The sequence below is a fragment of the Neltuma alba genome, unplaced genomic scaffold, assembly GCF_004799145.2.
Source record: "Neltuma alba isolate B1F8T4 unplaced genomic scaffold, ASM479914v2 tig00012108_pilon, whole genome shotgun sequence".
NCBI lineage: Eukaryota > Viridiplantae > Streptophyta > Magnoliopsida > Fabales > Fabaceae > Neltuma > Neltuma alba.
The window spans coordinates 2-16978 of record NW_021636660.1 but is presented as its reverse complement, the minus strand read 5'-3'; the positions used below and the strand labels follow the sequence as shown (position 1 = coordinate 16978).

General features: G+C 36.6%; 1 protein-coding gene across 1 annotated transcript; it reads right to left on the bottom strand.

Annotated features, from left to right (window-relative positions):
• Positions 1-2822, bottom strand: LOC114722724 (uncharacterized). Its single transcript, XM_028908820.1, has 3 exons — positions 2135-2822; positions 667-952; positions 1-526 (listed from the first exon to the last, which is right to left on the bottom strand). The coding sequence occupies exons 1-3, from the start codon at positions 2557-2559 to the stop codon at positions 317-319; spliced, it is 921 nt and encodes a 306-aa protein (XP_028764653.1). The 5' UTR covers positions 2560-2822; the 3' UTR covers positions 1-316.
• Between the last annotated feature and the right edge of the window lie 14155 nt (positions 2823-16977).

The following is a 16977-nucleotide window of genomic DNA, read 5'->3' as shown; positions in this document are numbered from 1 at the left end:
AATTAATCATTCAATCATTATATTAATAATACTCAATATATCATGGTGACGGTGTGTCAATAAATACGTGATCATTCTCACATTAAACCAGACTTGTGCATAAAACAAATGACTCTGCTTGTTTCCCACTCGATCAGAAATCAAGTTATAGCTTGTAATTTAATCAAATCCCGCAACCTTTACAATTCACACTTCAACTGTACATCACAATGGCTTTTAGAAAATGAATCGGAAGGAGCAAAACTGGTGTCGGACTGAGGGGCTTAACCATGACCAGACAAACCCTAAGATGCAACCACTTGTCAAATATGGGGAATCAATAAGAAAAGAGAAGTGACAAGAAATTGCATAAAAATGTAAGGGCTAGTAGAATTAGGATCTGATCAGATAAGGAGAGTATCTTGTGAGAAGTCTTCAAGCTGCGGAACAACTTAAGCTCTACGGATAGAGAGGCCTGCTTACTCTGGAAACCTGACATGAATATCATTTCAGCTGCAACACTCTTAAATCCCCCGTGGCTCCACTCCTGCAAATCCACAACGCAACATCTTTGGTTAATTGTATACATAGCCTTTGGTTCTTCGATCAAGGTTTATTCAGTATTAATGCGGGCTTAGCTTATTCATTTGGGGGAGTTGAAATATATATAAAGGAAATGGAAGTAACCTGGAGTTGTTTGCCAACGGTGACGACGATAGTGTCAGGACCGGCATCAAATGATAAGGGACCTCGTCCGGATTGAATATAGAATATACATTGCTGCAAGGGAAGGTAGAAACGAAGAGCATAATCGCACCATCTCTCGTCTGTTTCATCCACGTCGCCATGGGGATGCCTGCACAAGCTAATCACCGACTCTGTGTCTTGAATCCGCTGCTCCAACTCTTTTAGAGCCCCACTCACTTGCTCCACTATGCTATCCAGTCTACTTGCCACTCTCCCCATAGAAATCCTCCGTTTATATATCATGCACAAGGAACTACACGTTAGCTACTACATATACACATATGTAACGTCATAGTTTAAGAATCTTCTCTTCATTAATCATGTCAGTTGGATTGATGTCAGACAGCTTCTCAGAGTGGAGTGGGGGGCTCAAATAATTTCATCTGAGACACTTTCTAGCCCACATATTACACAGTTTTAGATTGTTAGTTAGATTCTTAACTGGTACTACCTCCGGTCCTAATTATAAGACCCAGTTGACTAATTTGAAGAGATTAAGGAAGTAAGTTAAGTTAATTATTTGTAATAAATAAGTGTTGTCATTCCTAAAATATCCTTACTAATTAAGTATATTGGCTAGAACTATCATTATTAGAAGGACTATCTTGGAAAAAATGCATAAATATGATAGACAAAATGGATTGGGGTCTTATAATTAGGACCAAACAAAAAGTCAAACGGGGTCTTATATTAAGGACCGGAGGTAGTATTACTTTCTACTACGTTATGAGGTCACAATACTCTGTAAATCCTAAAGGTACAAAAGCCACCACACAGCTGAAGCCTGAAGCATGTGCCCATTTGTTGTTCAATAATCCAACTATGCAAAGACTGTGGAAGCTAAGAAATTTGAATATATATGTGTGTGTGTATTGAGCCTACAATTTGGTACGTGGTGTCTGTGGGCTAGGGATCCAGAGTTTAATTCAGCTCCGGCCTGTGTCTCACTGACCATCCAAGTCCAAAGGTTTTACGCTCAGCCCACACAATGACGTGCTAGGAACTGCTATTTTGTATCGTCAGCTAGAGTGGTCCGTGCGTGCATTAATATGCGCAAAACAAAAAAACGATGAACTTTATTGTTTACAGTTATGAACCTTGCCGCTAGCTTCACACAATGACACATTGATAGTTAAAATTGAATATTATAGAAGATTACAGGAGAAGTTTCAATTGTTTGCTGAAGATTATAGAAGAATGAAGTAACGATTCAAATTTCAAATTCTACCAAAGGAAAAATGTTCACACTCTACAAATCTTGTTTAATTTTCTTAAAACTAAAGTCATTTAAAGGAAGAAAAAAATCCAAATTTAGCTTGGGAAAAATTGTTGATAAGATAGATAATTACACAGACTGTAATGTAAATAAAGTGAAGCTTATAGGTGGGAAAATAATTGTGGAGGTTACCAAAAGTTGGGATAGGAATGAAGGCCGAAAGACTTGGAAGCGATGAACTGCAATGTACCCTTGCGACAACGAACGCAGGGGATGACATCCCCGGCATTCCAAGCAGCCGCGTCTTGGGCTTCTTCCTCCATTTTCCCCAATTCCCGCACCGTTATCCCGTGACCTCTTATCCTGAATGCACCGAACTCCTTGGCCGATCTCACCACCGCATCCATCCTGGCTGACAGCGATCGGTACTCTATCTCCGCCGGCACCAGCATGTGCGAGATTGCCGGGAAGTGAGACGCCGGGAGGGTCAGCTCCGGACAATGGGGCGTCTTGTCGAGGTAGCCGCTGAGGCGGTCATTGGCGGCGGAGCGAGAGCCTCTGGCCCTGGGGATGGGAGAAGGCGGCGGTAGGTGGTGGTTGGAGCTGGCAATGGGCATGATTTGGTGAGGAGAGGAGGGAGTGAGAGGAGATCGGGAAATGGGGTGATGGGAGGATCGAAGTAGGAAAGAAGCTTTGAGGAGAAGCTTTTAGCAGAGGCGGGACCCGGGGGAGTCGGTGGGTGGTGTGATTAGCTTTCATGGCTGCCCGGTATGAGTAATTAAGACGATGAAGCTCCTTTTTCAACATGATCGCTGCCTTCATCATTCCTCCTTTTTTCCACGCTCCACGGTCGCCATCTTCCTCCTTTGATTCCTCGTTCCATGCTCCCTTCACCCCGCTCAGTGCTTCATTCTCATTTTCCTTTGATTTAATGCAAATAACACGGTACCTTGCCACCTTGCGTCATGGCTTAAAAGCTGTGCCTTTATTTCTTTTTTAACAACAATTAATTAATTGGAGAAAAAAATTAGCTGGTCAAAAAAATTGGAGAAAAACATTAAATTGTCTAAACTTTGATGGATAAATCTTACGTGCACATTTACTCTTTAATAAGAATCTTTAGTAGCCAAGTGAAAAGGAAAAAAGATGTAAAAACTTTAACTTTCATACATTTGACTTGTTTTCTAATATTTTATTTTTAATTAGGCACATGGCATTGACGGTGCTAAATACGGGCAACTGTCCTAATAAAAATTTGAATTTTAATTGATTCCATTGTAAAGAATTATCTTCCTCTACTAGGCCATGGTTTATTTTCTAATATTTGTTTCGTTGTTGGACGAGTTGTTTGCTTGGGCTTGGCAAATGATCCGGTGAAGGGAGAGAGACATTGATTGATTGCGTGGACCGACTTGTTGTTGGGGGCCTCAACAGGTTGAAGTGATATTTGGGCCCTCATGGAGTCTGCATTAGTATCTGGCCACCTCTTTACAAGCTTTTTTTTTCTTTTTTGGGTTTGCCAGGATGATTCATAGAATTAACGAAGTAAGCATATCTATCTCAAGCTCAGGTGCATTCAAGAGGCACAAATTATATATTTTTATTACATTGCAAGAATAAATATGGACATTGATTAACGTGTTTTCAGTTGAATCTGCAATTGCTCAATATCACATTTCACATATACAATTTGGTTCCCTAATATGAGGCTCCTCATAAGGGATAGATTGCGTATGGATCCATCATTTTTAACGCAAGATCAATGCCTTAACCTCTTGATGGTGAGAATCATAATTAAGGAAACCAAATCTCTTCATTCTTGGCCGCCAAGCCTCAACGTGCCGTGCCCTCAAAATCAAGAGATGCTCATTACTATTTTGCAGTTCTCTTCAAATCCATTTTTTTCACCATTATTAGCATAAAAGCTTGAATCGATATGTTTCAGATCAATATATAGAAATTGCAACGATTTTACTCCTCTTTCCTGATCGAGTTTAGTAGCTTCTCAAGAACGTAATGATGCTCTTGCATTCTATATATAAAATCTCAGTCCCCTCCATTTACATATTGCGATCATCTAGCAAGAGATAAACTGGAAAGATGCGTGTCAATTTTCAGTGCGTACGTAAAGGAGACTTGTGCAGAAAACCGCTCACGGTTGTTCGCCGTTAGAGTAACTAACAATAATATAATTAAGGTTGAGTAACAATGGTTTGATAAACTCTGTAGATTTTAAGAAATAGCGTGTGACTGAGTGAAGAAGATCATTTTGATGGAGAGTTTAGCTTTTCTGACATTACAAGCACAGTGGCTGGGGAGCCACAAGTTTTTAAGCAATTAATTTGATTGATGAAGAGGCGTCTTCAAGAACATATATATAAACGAGTGAGCTTTAATATGCAGTTTGAGAATGTTCAATAAGAGTGGAACTGCATGCAGCAGAGAACCAAGATGGGAATGATTAATAATATATAAGGAGTAAGGAAGAAGATGAGTTAATGATGACGGATGAAGAAGCACACTGGGTTGCTGCCTTATTGCTTTTGGACAGGTGTTGCTCTGTGATCTGCGGGCAAACCCTATTCACGCCTCACCTTCTTCAATCCAATCAACACTTCTAACTGACGAATCTTTTGTTGGGCAAATCCGCGATATAATGGTCCCCATTCAGATTCCTTGTACCTTTCGAATGTTGTGTGACGACATCACTGACATCATACACGACTAACCTCTTCTCTTTTATTATATGTTTTCCCTCCAGAAGGACAAGGAGAGAGGAGAGATTATATATTACTCTTCTAGTCTTAAATGTAAGACCCTTATACTAGTGTGTAGGGTTTTACATTTAGGACCGGAAGAGTATTTGAAACGAGGAACGCTCATTCTTCCATATGCTATCCCTAACCATCATAGGCTCGTCTGTTTTATTGTCGACAAATAATGAATCACAAAACTACTCCTAATTAATTAACCCTTTTAATGAAAAAGCTTTCATCTCGAAGAAATCGATAGCGTGCTATCTTTAATCGTTAAAGGGAACCGACCAAAATCTTCTTTTGAATGATCAACACACTCCAATGAAAAGCGCCTCATTGATAATAAGTTGTATGGCATTAGCATTTGCCCAAGTTGCCGTTGGTCCGATTTATATAATTAGCATCTTTCGTACAACAGCAATTGCACTTCATTATTTACAATTTAATAACCGGTGTGTGTGTCCGGGGGGAAACATTGCAGTGCAGAACACCCCAGCTCATGCGTCCAAAGACCGGCCAAAACCTTTCTTCAAACCTCAACTTCAATTCTGTACATGAAAAATTCAATAAACTAGCCTCTGTTATTAACTCCACATACACACGAGCTTGTCTAATTTCTTCAGAAGAAGTAAGGCATTATTTACTCAGACGACAATAGATATAATTTTATCTCATTAATCAATAGTATAATAAGAGTAAGGTGGCACGGTTTGAGAACAAGAAAATATTCACAAATATGACCAACAAATTTATTGCAATAATACATCATGGATACTAAGGCATGAAAAGAATATGACATGTATGTAAGGTTCCCACTTATCATCAAAGCAAAGAAAGAAGCTGTAACCCAGTTCTTCGCACAAACATTCATCAAAGGGTGGCCTTAATCCTTAATTAATCTCCTAGGCCTAGTGTTTCCCCTCCCAATAATTAGAGGCACACTGACAATTTTTTGAGAATGTCACTAAGGTGAATAGTTGTATCATGGCACCCTCATTATTATGTATACGCGAGGCATGTTGGGAAGCATAGACACAATAATGAAGCAGTGTCGGAGAGGGGCGCGCGCGCACACATATATAATAAACATATGGTTTTGAATAAAACAAATGGTTATTATTTATTAAAGCCTACGTTTTTAAAAGCAAAATGCCCCTATATATGTGTGTGTGTGTGTCGTCTATGAGGTTTCATATAGGGTACTTAGCTTGATGAGTTTGTCCAACAAATGACATACATGATATGTGTATAGGCAGATGCTAGCTATTCAGCTAAAGCAAACCTATAAGCATAAGCAGCCATCATTTGATCTTGGTTTCCTTATATAATTGAAGTTTTGTGACCCAATTAAAAATTATCTGCAGATCTCATGGAAAGAGATAGCCTCCTTTTTAATCAACACACTCCAATCAGTTATTGAATTGAATTAGTTAATTAATTATGCCTGCATAGGTGGAAAGATTTAAAGTCGTCATCATAATAATGCTGTCCCATACTCTAGTTAGCTAGCTAGCTGAACACCAAAAGAGGGTTGGCGAAAAAGCCAGTAAGCACATAGTTTAAACCTCGCATGTCTTGTTGAAAATGCCAAACCTAATATTGGCTAGCCGCGGTGATAACCATGATTTGAGCTCCAAAAACCAATAATGATACAATTCTTAAAAGACGTTTATTTAATGACAGTTCCACTTCCACTCATTGTGTTACTAATTCGAAATAAATTAATCTTCAATCTTTTTTGTTATGAGAAATCAATAAAAGGCATTAAATCAAAACAAATATACATGAAGGAAACTGCAGTAAAGCAGAAAAGGAGGGACAAGACCTGAGAAGTAAAAGCATCCTAGGATCTAAAGAAGATACATTGGCATTCAATCAATTCTGACGCTTACTTGGGGGCAAAATACTCCTGCTTATGTGTAACTACCTGGGTCTACACACAACTATAAATACAAAAATTACATTCACCAACGTCATACCGAAGCATGTGTTAGCCCAAAAAGAACCCTTTTTTGAAGTAGCCATGTTTCATATGTACTACTTTCATCAGATGCTTAATTCGTACCTTTCTGATTCTAAGCATCTTATTAAATAATTATATTTCAGTGTTGGAGAATATAATTAATTAAGGCTAAAATCAGAGCAAGTGATTCGGAAAATGGCTGGCCCTCTTGACACGAAGAAAATCAACAAGGGAATATCGCAGACATTAATGTTGCACCCATCAATCACCATATAGGACATCACGTGATTCTCCTTAGTTTGGCACATCTGCCTCGTAAAATAATTATGTTTCAGTATTAGAGAATATAATAAACGCTAAGCTCAGGAGTCACCCGAAGGAGATCAACAGCCTAGCAGGCCTTAAGCTCGCATGGGATGATCATGTGATTCTCCTCAGTTTTGTACAGCCACTCGAATCAGTAAAAGCAAGAGCTTTTCGTCAACTTGAACCATATTTTTAGTGTACTATAATGCATCCATTTCCCAGCTCAAAAGCATTGTACAATGAACAACACGTGTAATAAAACTCTGTCATTTGGTCCTCTTCTTCACTATATGTAAGAGAAATGTGCGTGAGTATTTAAATTAAGGAATACACTTGGCTTGCATCAATTAAATATTTTTCCTTTAACATTTGATACCACAGAGTAGAAAGTATTGATGTATATAAGCAATGCGTTAAATCTTGTGTGTAATTATTACTTGTTAACTAATTATCATGCCTGACGCTTCAACCTTGTATGGGACCGCTGAAGCAACGATCGAGCTCATCATTATCATCTTCTTCTCTTATTTCTATTTATTGCATTGATCGAGAATCAAAAGAAAATCCGTATATATAGTTGTTGACTTTTGGAAGCGACCAAGAGTCGTTTCAAGTCTATCATCTTTTCCTTCCTTCAATTGACAAATTTTAGACAGATTTTTGTGATGAGAACTTCTGGATTAATTCTCAAATGGATGGCGGACGGCATTTAAGATATTAAATTATAATATAAATTCAAACTTCAAAGCCTAATCGATTAGTGTTCTCAAATTTCAATGGTTGCCTGGTTGGTAGCTTATAACCATATATGGAGATAACACATCAAGGTTTGATTATGATTTCATTAAATTAGAAGAGATGTTACCATTGCGCGCGCGCACATATATATAATGAGCATAACATTTTTTAAATGTCCGAGAGAATCTCGGGATCTTCTTTTTGTGCTGCAGTGAGCTTCTTATGTAGTTGGTTTGGAGAGTTTTTCTTTTCTTTTTCCAGATTTAAATTATGGTTTGTATAGCTACTTAAGATAGATTTTATATTCCAAAACGTGCCCTCTTAACGGACAAAAAGATTGGTTCGGTCAAAATAACCTAAAGGTAATTATAAGGTGCATGAATTAAATTAAATAAAAAAGCATTATGTTCATGGGATATATATATATATATATATATATATATAAGAATGAGTTTAAGTGAGAAGGAAGGGGTAAGAGAAAACAAAAAGCAATTACCGTCTGATTACAAATAAATTGTTAAAATTGATGCAAAAAAGGTTTCTTGTACTCTTCGTTTTGAATATATAGACTTCAGTTTTTGTTCCAATATATATATATATATATATATATATATATATAATGGCTTTCTTACCGTTAATTTATGCTTCCATCTTACCATCAAAACCCGATCATACACCCGCGGGTTTTATTATGCTAATATTCATAATTTTATATAGGTTCTATTTATATGGTAAAGAGAAAAGACATTTTTTTATTCTATTTATAGGGCACTAAAAGAAATTTTTTACATAGATATACACTTTTATCCTTCATTTATTATTATATTAATTTTGTTTACACAAGGTATAATGTATATTACATAGGATTAAAGTTAAAATGTTATTAAATTTTAAATGAGAGTTAATGAAATTTAAAGTTTTTTTTATTTATGTGAAACATATTGAGGTGACTTATAACTAAAACTAAAGGAGTATTAATCTCCTTTTATGTACCACTGGGATAGACAGATATGCCTATATTTAATGCCCAATAATACCTCAAATAGAATTGTCTACAATAAGAGAATATCTATGTACAGGGTGAAGGGGAACTTTAAAAAAAAAAAAAATGGCTTTAGACTAAGATTAAACTGAACACAAAGGACCAGAACAAAAGGGAACAAGAAACAATGAGTGGAATTAGTTTCAGTGCTTATCACCTCTGATGAATACCTTAAGCTCATCAGATCTGGCTTGTCTATATCTGATTTGAATAGTTTAGATTTAAAATATTTAATTAATTATTTTTAAATAGAAAAGACTATTTTTTGAAAGAATGATTATAGTTAGGAGATTATCTCTATTTTAGATTCTATACATATTAAAATAATTATTTTAAATAAATAAAAATAAAAAGAAATCAAATCTGGACAATCCAAACAGACGATCCAGATCTGATGAGTTTAGAGTGCTCATTAAAATGATGAGCACTGAAACTGGTTCCTTGATAAAGTTGGAGTGGTCACTCACAGCAAATATCATAATATTTTAAGCAAAAGATAATTAATAATTAATCACAAACGTTTATGATATGTATGGGGTTTATATAGTTTTTGGCTCTGAGGTACTGTTTCCAAGTTCCAAAGTTCAAACTCCTCTCCGTTGCACCTAGCATCTTCATTTTGCAAATTAAACTTGCAATGCCGCATATGTCCGATTTATAGAGTTTGATAGTCCATATTCCAATTTTACCAGTAGCGACGGTAATCAACTTTTCTTTCCATTTTGCAATCATACATTTGTGTCTCAAGGTTCGGTTTTTATCCAGCGTTGCTTCCACTTTTTGTATGATACTTCTTTAGCACAACATATTTCGAAGATCATAAGTTCCATGATCTTCTCGCATGTTTCCTCTGGGGGATGGGAAAGGAAGTGTGTTCGTTTAGTTTTCTTGCATTTTCCGTTGCTGAAACTGATCATAATGGGCGTACTTTTAGTTAGTAGTTTGATTTCTTTTTGAAATTACAGAATCTGTAAACACACAGGCGTCATGTGCACTGGTTCTGAATCTCGAGAAATCAGAACTGGTGAGTCTGTGATTTCGAAGGTTGGAGGCAGACATTGTGGCTTTAGATTATGATGATAATCAAGAATGTGATTTTGAAGCCGTTAGAAGCAGTTCTGCTTTCATTCTACTTCAATGCCTTTCTCTCTCTCAGGTTCTCATCTCTCTTCTCCTTTCTCTCTCGTATTCTACTGTATATTTCCCTGCAACTTACCCTCTTTCTTTCTTTCTGATACAACTTATCCTCTTTCTTTCTCTGTCTTTACATATGAATTGTTCTTTTTTTTTTTTTGGCCAACGCTTATGAATTGTTTTACTCAAATACAAACTTATAATTCACTTGTAAGACTATTGAAGTAATAAAGAAAACACATATATATATATTATATTTAACATTATTGAGTTTTTTTATTTTTAGTTTTGGTCTACATGTTTGTTTAGGGGAAAAAAATAGCAAGACAGAAGGTCATATATAATATGTATGATTGTGCATAATGTAATTGCCATATTTTCAGGTGGCGGCGGGTCCTACTCTGTGTGTATGTGTGTGTAGAAATCTACATTGTGATCTAGGGCAAACTTTTCCCTTTCAGCTTAATTTCAAAAATAATTAAAGCATATCCATACACGGGCCCACCATCAGATCTTCCTCTTCTTCGAAACCAGTTTCAGTACTCATCGCAATGATGATCATTCTAAACTCATCAAATCTGGACTATTTATATTTGATTTGAATTGTCCATATTTAAAATCCTTAATGATTATTTTTAAATCAAAAATTATTTTTTTGAAAAAATGATAGTTCAAAGATTATTTTTATTTTAGATTCTATACATATTAAAATAATTATTGTGAACAAATAAAAAAAAAAAAAAAATCAAATTCAAACCATCCAAATGAGATATAGAGCGTCCAGATTTGATGAGCTTAAAATGCTCATCATTGCGATGAGCACCGAAATTGGATCCACTTTGTTGAGAATCATCTGTTAAACTTTAAGTACACTTGCAGCCATAGTAACAGAATTAACATTTACTAAATGGTTGAAAAGAATATAATAATGCAGCGAATTTTTTTTTTGGATATTGCGGAAATAAACGGCGATTATAATTTATACGGAATTAGCATAATTAAAAGATAGTTTAATTAGGTGGCTCTCCGTAATATAGTATAATTACGAAGACAACTGTTTTTTTTTTTAAATTCAACCATTTAATTTTTCTGAAAAGAAAGCAATTGTATATATGCGAATCAGCAACACTCTTAAATTTAACTAAGAATAGTTGTGGAGTGTGAAATGAAAGTTGATCGAAAATTGCTAACAATATGACTAGCTAATTGATGATGCTTCACAAAACATACAAGTTCAAAATTTTATTATCAGTTTGAGCTTTAAGGCTTAATTACCCTAATTTTGTTGAGCTTCGCATTCGGTCCCATATATGAAATATCCTCTTCTTCTTCTGACTTCCCAATCACCCAAAAGAATTGTAATGTTTTATAGCTGTTTTACAATTTTCAGTCTGTTCCTTCTCTAGTGAAATTTTATAAATTCCTAATCTATAGATCACATCATGTATGTCTTGACGTTCAACAGTTGAAACAAATAAATCAATATATTAATGGGCTAGCTGGGAGATTGTTGACAGTTCTATCTGTGATCCTAAAAGTTATTCCAGTGTATAAGAAGAAAATGTGAAACGAAATGCATGCATGCAGGTGAAAGAAGAGTTAGGATGGTTGGCAAAGACAGTGAGCCCCATAATAATGACGACCCTTCTTTTGTACTCTCGCTCCATCGTCTCCGTCATCTTCTTGGGCCGCCAGGGCAAGGTCGAACTTGCTGGTGGCTCTCTCGGACTCGGCTTCGCCAACATCACTGCCCACTCTCTCCTTAAGGGTCTCACCATGGGTATGGATCCTATCTGTTCTCAAGCTTTTGGTGCCAAACAATGGTCCCTTCTCTCCCAAACCTTTCACAGAACTCTCTTCCTCCTCCTCCTCGTTTCCGTCCCCATTTCACTTCTATGGCTTAACATGTCACCCATCTTTCTCTGGCTCGGTCAGGATCCGCAGGTCACCGAGACCGCCCGACTCTACCTTCTCTTCTCCATCCCCGAAATGATTGCTCAGGCTTTCCTAAACCCTTTAAGGGCTTTCCTCAGAACCCAGAACTTGAACTTCCCTATTACTCTAGCTGCTTCTGTTGCAGCCGTTTTGCACCTTCCCCTTAATTACTTCCTGGCCGTGTACTGCAGTTAGGGGTCAAAGGGGTTGCTTTAGCCACCGGTTTGAATTCTCTGAACATCGCCCTGGGACTGGTGATTTATCTTGTTATTTCAGATAAACCAATAAAGCCGTGGAAAGGAGGTTCGGTTTTCACAGGTTTTCAGGGTTGGAGGCCACTGCTGAGGATGGCATTGCACAGTTGTGCTTCCGTGTGCTTGGAGTGGTGGTATTACGAGATAATGATTTTTCTTTGCGGGTTATTCAGTAACCCAGAAACCACCGTAGCAACCATGGGAATCCTGATTCAGACCACCGGGTTTTTGTATGTGTTTCCATTTTCTCTGAGCTCAGTATTAGCCACAAGAATAGGGCATTCAATAGGTGCGGGGGAAGCGTCTCGTGCCCAGTGTACTGCCATTGTTGGGATTTTCACAGCTTTCACGTTTGGGGTGTCAGCGTTTGTGTTCTTGGTATGCGTGAGGGAATTTTGGGGAAGAATTTTCACAAACGAGACGCAGATTGTTGAGCTGGTGAAAACTACACTCCCACTTCTGGGGCTGGGGAGATAGGGAATTGGCCTCAAACAGCATCGTGTGGGGTATCAGGGACATCACGTCCTCACGTGGGAGCCAGGATCAATTTGTGTGCGTTTTACTTGATAGGACTTCCAGTGGCCATTGTTGCTAGTTTTGGATACGAGTTTGGATTTGTGGGGTTGTGGTATGGCATGGTGGCGGCACAGATATCTTGCTTCAGTATGATGCTTTATGAATTTCTTCGAACAGATTGGAGGCATCCGTCTCTGAAGGCTGACATCGAGCTTGCTCATCAGGTGGTAGCCGCAGCACCAACGCAGGAGGATGAAAATGATGACGATACTCGTCAGGAGACTCGCCTGCTTGTTTCTCATCCTTCATAAACTAATATCCGCATTCAACCATTAACTCATCCATCAAGTTATTCCTTCGCAATTATTCTTCAAGGAATCATATGCCTTTTTGCCTACGTACGTGTTCATTATCATATTCGTCGCTCTCATCAACAATTCCATTCTTTTGCTAAGGCGGCAAAATATTATATCCATACTTCATCAATCAATTAATTCAACAAAGCATAATTCAAGTGGCAGGTCGTTTCGCTCATCAGCGTCCAGAATTATATTACTTTTGTTTTGTCTGTGAAAAAGATACTTACTCCTCAGTTTACCATATAAACGGGCTGCTTGGTTTAAAGATCAGAGGAAGAAAGGCATGGGGGACGCTGTTTCATGAAATGCATAGTGGACCCAGGCCGCCTAAGATATTGGGCCACGACCGGAGCTCAATGAACGAATGAATTGAGAGAACCGTGGGCTTGATGTTAGAGCCTAAGCCTTAAGAACTTCGGGGCAAAGTGGCAAAGTAAAAAATTTACCCCAAAAAAAGCTGCAAAGTAAATAAATAAAAGGGAAAACCATATCATAGGTACCTTTAACTTTTTTCAATTTTTAATTTGGTACCTATATATTTTTTCCTCTTAATTAAACATTTAATTTTATTTTTTTAGTAACATTAGCTCTTATAACTTTATTCTATTGGCATTTTAGTCTCTACTAAGGATTAATGATGTTAATTGAGCAAATTAAAGATTTAGTTACGAATAAAAACACATAAGTCCAATTGAAAATTAAAAAAAATACAGGTTTCCAATATGGTTTTTCCTAAATAAAAAGTACCAACAGTTTGATCCAAGTAGAAGGGATTGGGAACTTTAAGCATTACGTCCTAAGTTTGATCTTTGGGGCAGCGTGTATAGAAAAACACTGTTGCGAGGGGTTCACGATACAGCACCTGACAATAGGGGTATTCAAGGCCGACCCGTCCTGATCGTCCTGTTCCGATCCAGCCTTATTGGGACGGGACGAACCCGTCCCTAAATTTTTCGAGACGGGACCAAAAAGGGACCAGGACGGGATGGGAACGGGACAGTCGTCCCTTCCCTTCCCTTTTCTTTTAATCCTATTTTATAATATTATTTTTTTATATTTTTATAAAGATTTGAGACTATTATATGAAACTATAGATATATTTTTAGAGCTTTTATATTTACTGATTTTTGAGATTATTAATTATTAGAATTTTAGCAAGTTTTTATTGTGTTAAAAGCTTTTGTTTAGAGTTTTAATAACTATTATATTAATATCTTGGGCTTTCGTTGAAGAGTGTCCAAACAAAAAAAAAAATAAATAAAAATATGTTTTTATAAGGCATAAACCCAAAAAACTATAATTAAAAAAAATCAATTTTATTTAAAAAATTGTAAAAATAAAATATCATTCAGGACGTCTCGGTCCTGTCCTGATCAAGACTGGACAGCACCGGTAAGATCGGGACCCGGGACAGATTTTCTGTCCCGTTACTGTTCATCAGGACGGACCTGTCCCAGACTCGATCCGTCCAGTGAACAGCTCAACCTGACAGTAGCCGGAGAGATTAGTTTCTTACAGTTTGAACGAAGATACTTGAGCAACAAATAAATAAATAAAAGTGAAAGGGTATATATGTTTAGAACGAATAAAAAAGGCCTCTATAATAATTTGATTAAACGGGGTTTTCCCGGGGGGGGTTTGAGTGCCAAGGAAAGGGTAATAATTAAGTATTAAGTAATCAAATGATAAAGTGGGGATAAGTATGATGAGGAATCCTAATTTAAAATGGAATTGGTTAGTTTGTGTGGAATGAAAGGAAGAATTAGTGAGAGGGCACGAGCCCCGACGCGATAACTATCAGCTTTTGCGCTCACTCACAGAGCCAACCACGTAACTTGTTTTTGGTGTTCCGTTCCTTTTCTCACTCTTTCCATTCCCCCTCCCCCCGGGGGTCCCCTCCTTTTCCTTCTCATTTCTTCTTCCTTTTTCTTTCCCCTCATCACATTTCATATCACTTTCATCAACATTTCTATGCTGTTTTTCACTCTGCCACTGGATGTACACGAATGACGTGTGTTTTAAAAATGACATGTTCCTAAAGCCGCAGAGCTCCTTCTCCACCTCAACAATTAGAGGCAAATCATTCGATAATATATTGTCATGTTCATAAATCTATTCATGGTTTGGAAATAAAACACTCCATATTTTAAATAGTGGCATATTGATCGATAAGAGCATATTCATGCTTCTCAGTATAAAAGCTAAATAACTAGTAATTTGCAGATATAAAAAAATTAATTAAATAGTTATTAAAATATTTTCTTGAAACATTTGTGTGGATTGCTACTTAATTTAAGGAAAAAAATTATAAATTTATTGGACAAAGTGAATTGATTTAATATCAAAATAAATCTGCTAACTAAATCCTGTATATTTAAAACGAAGGAGGAGGAGAGCCCATGTAGAATTATAGATTATGCTTACAAGATGTGGTAGTACTTCATCATGTTATGATTATAAGTTTCAAATGAATTCACGGATAATGAATCTTTAGTTAAAATAATTAAAAGCAATAAATAGGTTAAAAATATAATTTTGTTTCCAAATAAACCCTTATAATAAATGAGAAAAATAATAAAAAAGAAGGTGTGGGGAAATATAATAAGAGAGAGTATGATAAAATAAAGAGAATAAATAATTAAGAGCAAAATCAGAAAAATACATTAAATGTTAACATTTCAAATTAAAACGTACTTTTCTCATCCTTAATATAAGACCCAATTATTGAGTTGGTTTTGGTCCTAAATATAAGACATATTTCTCATATTTGTCAGTTTTCTCTAAATTATCCCTATGGATACTCCTTAAACCATAATTAAGTAGAAGAGGGAGAGAGGTATTAAGAAAGATGATTATAGTGTTTTAGGAAAATATATCACATTTCTTATAATTAACTAACTTACTTAACTTTCTTAATCTAATCAAATTAGTTAAATGGGTCTTATACTAAGGACCGGAGAAGTATAAAAGAGATCGTACCTAGCCCTAAATTTAAAGTTGATAAATGAGATTGGAGGGGGTATTTTCGTAAAGGAAAGAGTGAGGTTAAAGTGAGATGGATGGAGTCTGGGTAATTAAAAGTCAAAGGTCCAAACATTTTCAACAAATTTATAAAGAAAGAAAAAGTCAAAGGGAAGACAGGGAGGAGACGCGTGGCAAGGTTGCCAAACATGGGAGGGAGGAATGAATGATGATGAAGAATGAATGAATGATGAATGAAGGGGGCCTTCACGTGTGCTCCTGCCTTCTGCTGCCATGTCGCATGATGAGTGGTCCTCTTTCTTAGTATGAATCTTATCCATTCATCACCCCCCCCTCACAATTTAATTATAACTAGAAATAGAAATGGCCTCACTTGGACCTCGGCAACCAACCAACGGGTTAGGTGACCTTCATAAATATTCTTCATTCCGGAACTACTCATCTGTCCACCACCTCCAGCATATCCACAAACCCCCCCCCCCCCACCCAAACCAACACATGCACTAAATTCAATATTTCATCTCATGAAATCACAAACACACACGCATCCCCCCTAAATATATATATTTCATGATATTATGCATAGATCAATATATCATGGTGAATTCTTCAGAAAAAATTATGTTTTCGACAATGAAATCTAATAAGTGAGATTTCAAGTAAGTGTTTATATAATCTTCTTTTGTCCGAATAAATTATTCATCAAAATAATAAGTCACCATTGATATTGACAAATCTGAGATCGCTAAATGTTCAAGAGTTCCTCTATTCAATCTTTTTCCCTCTTCTTGTTGCTGGATATCTCACATATGTGCCTCTGTTTCAATCTAGCTAGCTAGTTTACTTTATGCCCAAAATTTCATTGGTAAACTACCACCTCTGCCGAAATTTCTAAAATTTAGTTCTATGTTTGATGCCCCACCCAATTCCATTTAATTCTACTCCCGGCTGGCAAATGAATTTGATTCCATTCATCTCACTTTTTTATCATTTGCAACTAATGTTCTCCACAACTTTATATCATTTTTTAACAAATATCTCGCCGGCCTT

Bases quoted from the DNA above. Each gene is read 5' to 3' on its own strand.
- LOC114722724 (XM_028908820.1), bottom strand. From the start codon at position 2,559: ATGCCCATTGCCAGCTCCAACCACCACCTACCGCCGCCTTCTCCCATC. The intron at 953-2,134 runs GTAACCTCCACA...ATATAAACGGAG, and splicing joins CATTCCTATCCCAACTTTTG to GATTTCTATGGGGAGAGTGG. The intron at 527-666 runs GTTACTTCCATT...GTGGATTTGCAG, and splicing joins CCGTTGGCAAACAACTCCAG to GAGTGGAGCCACGGGGGATT.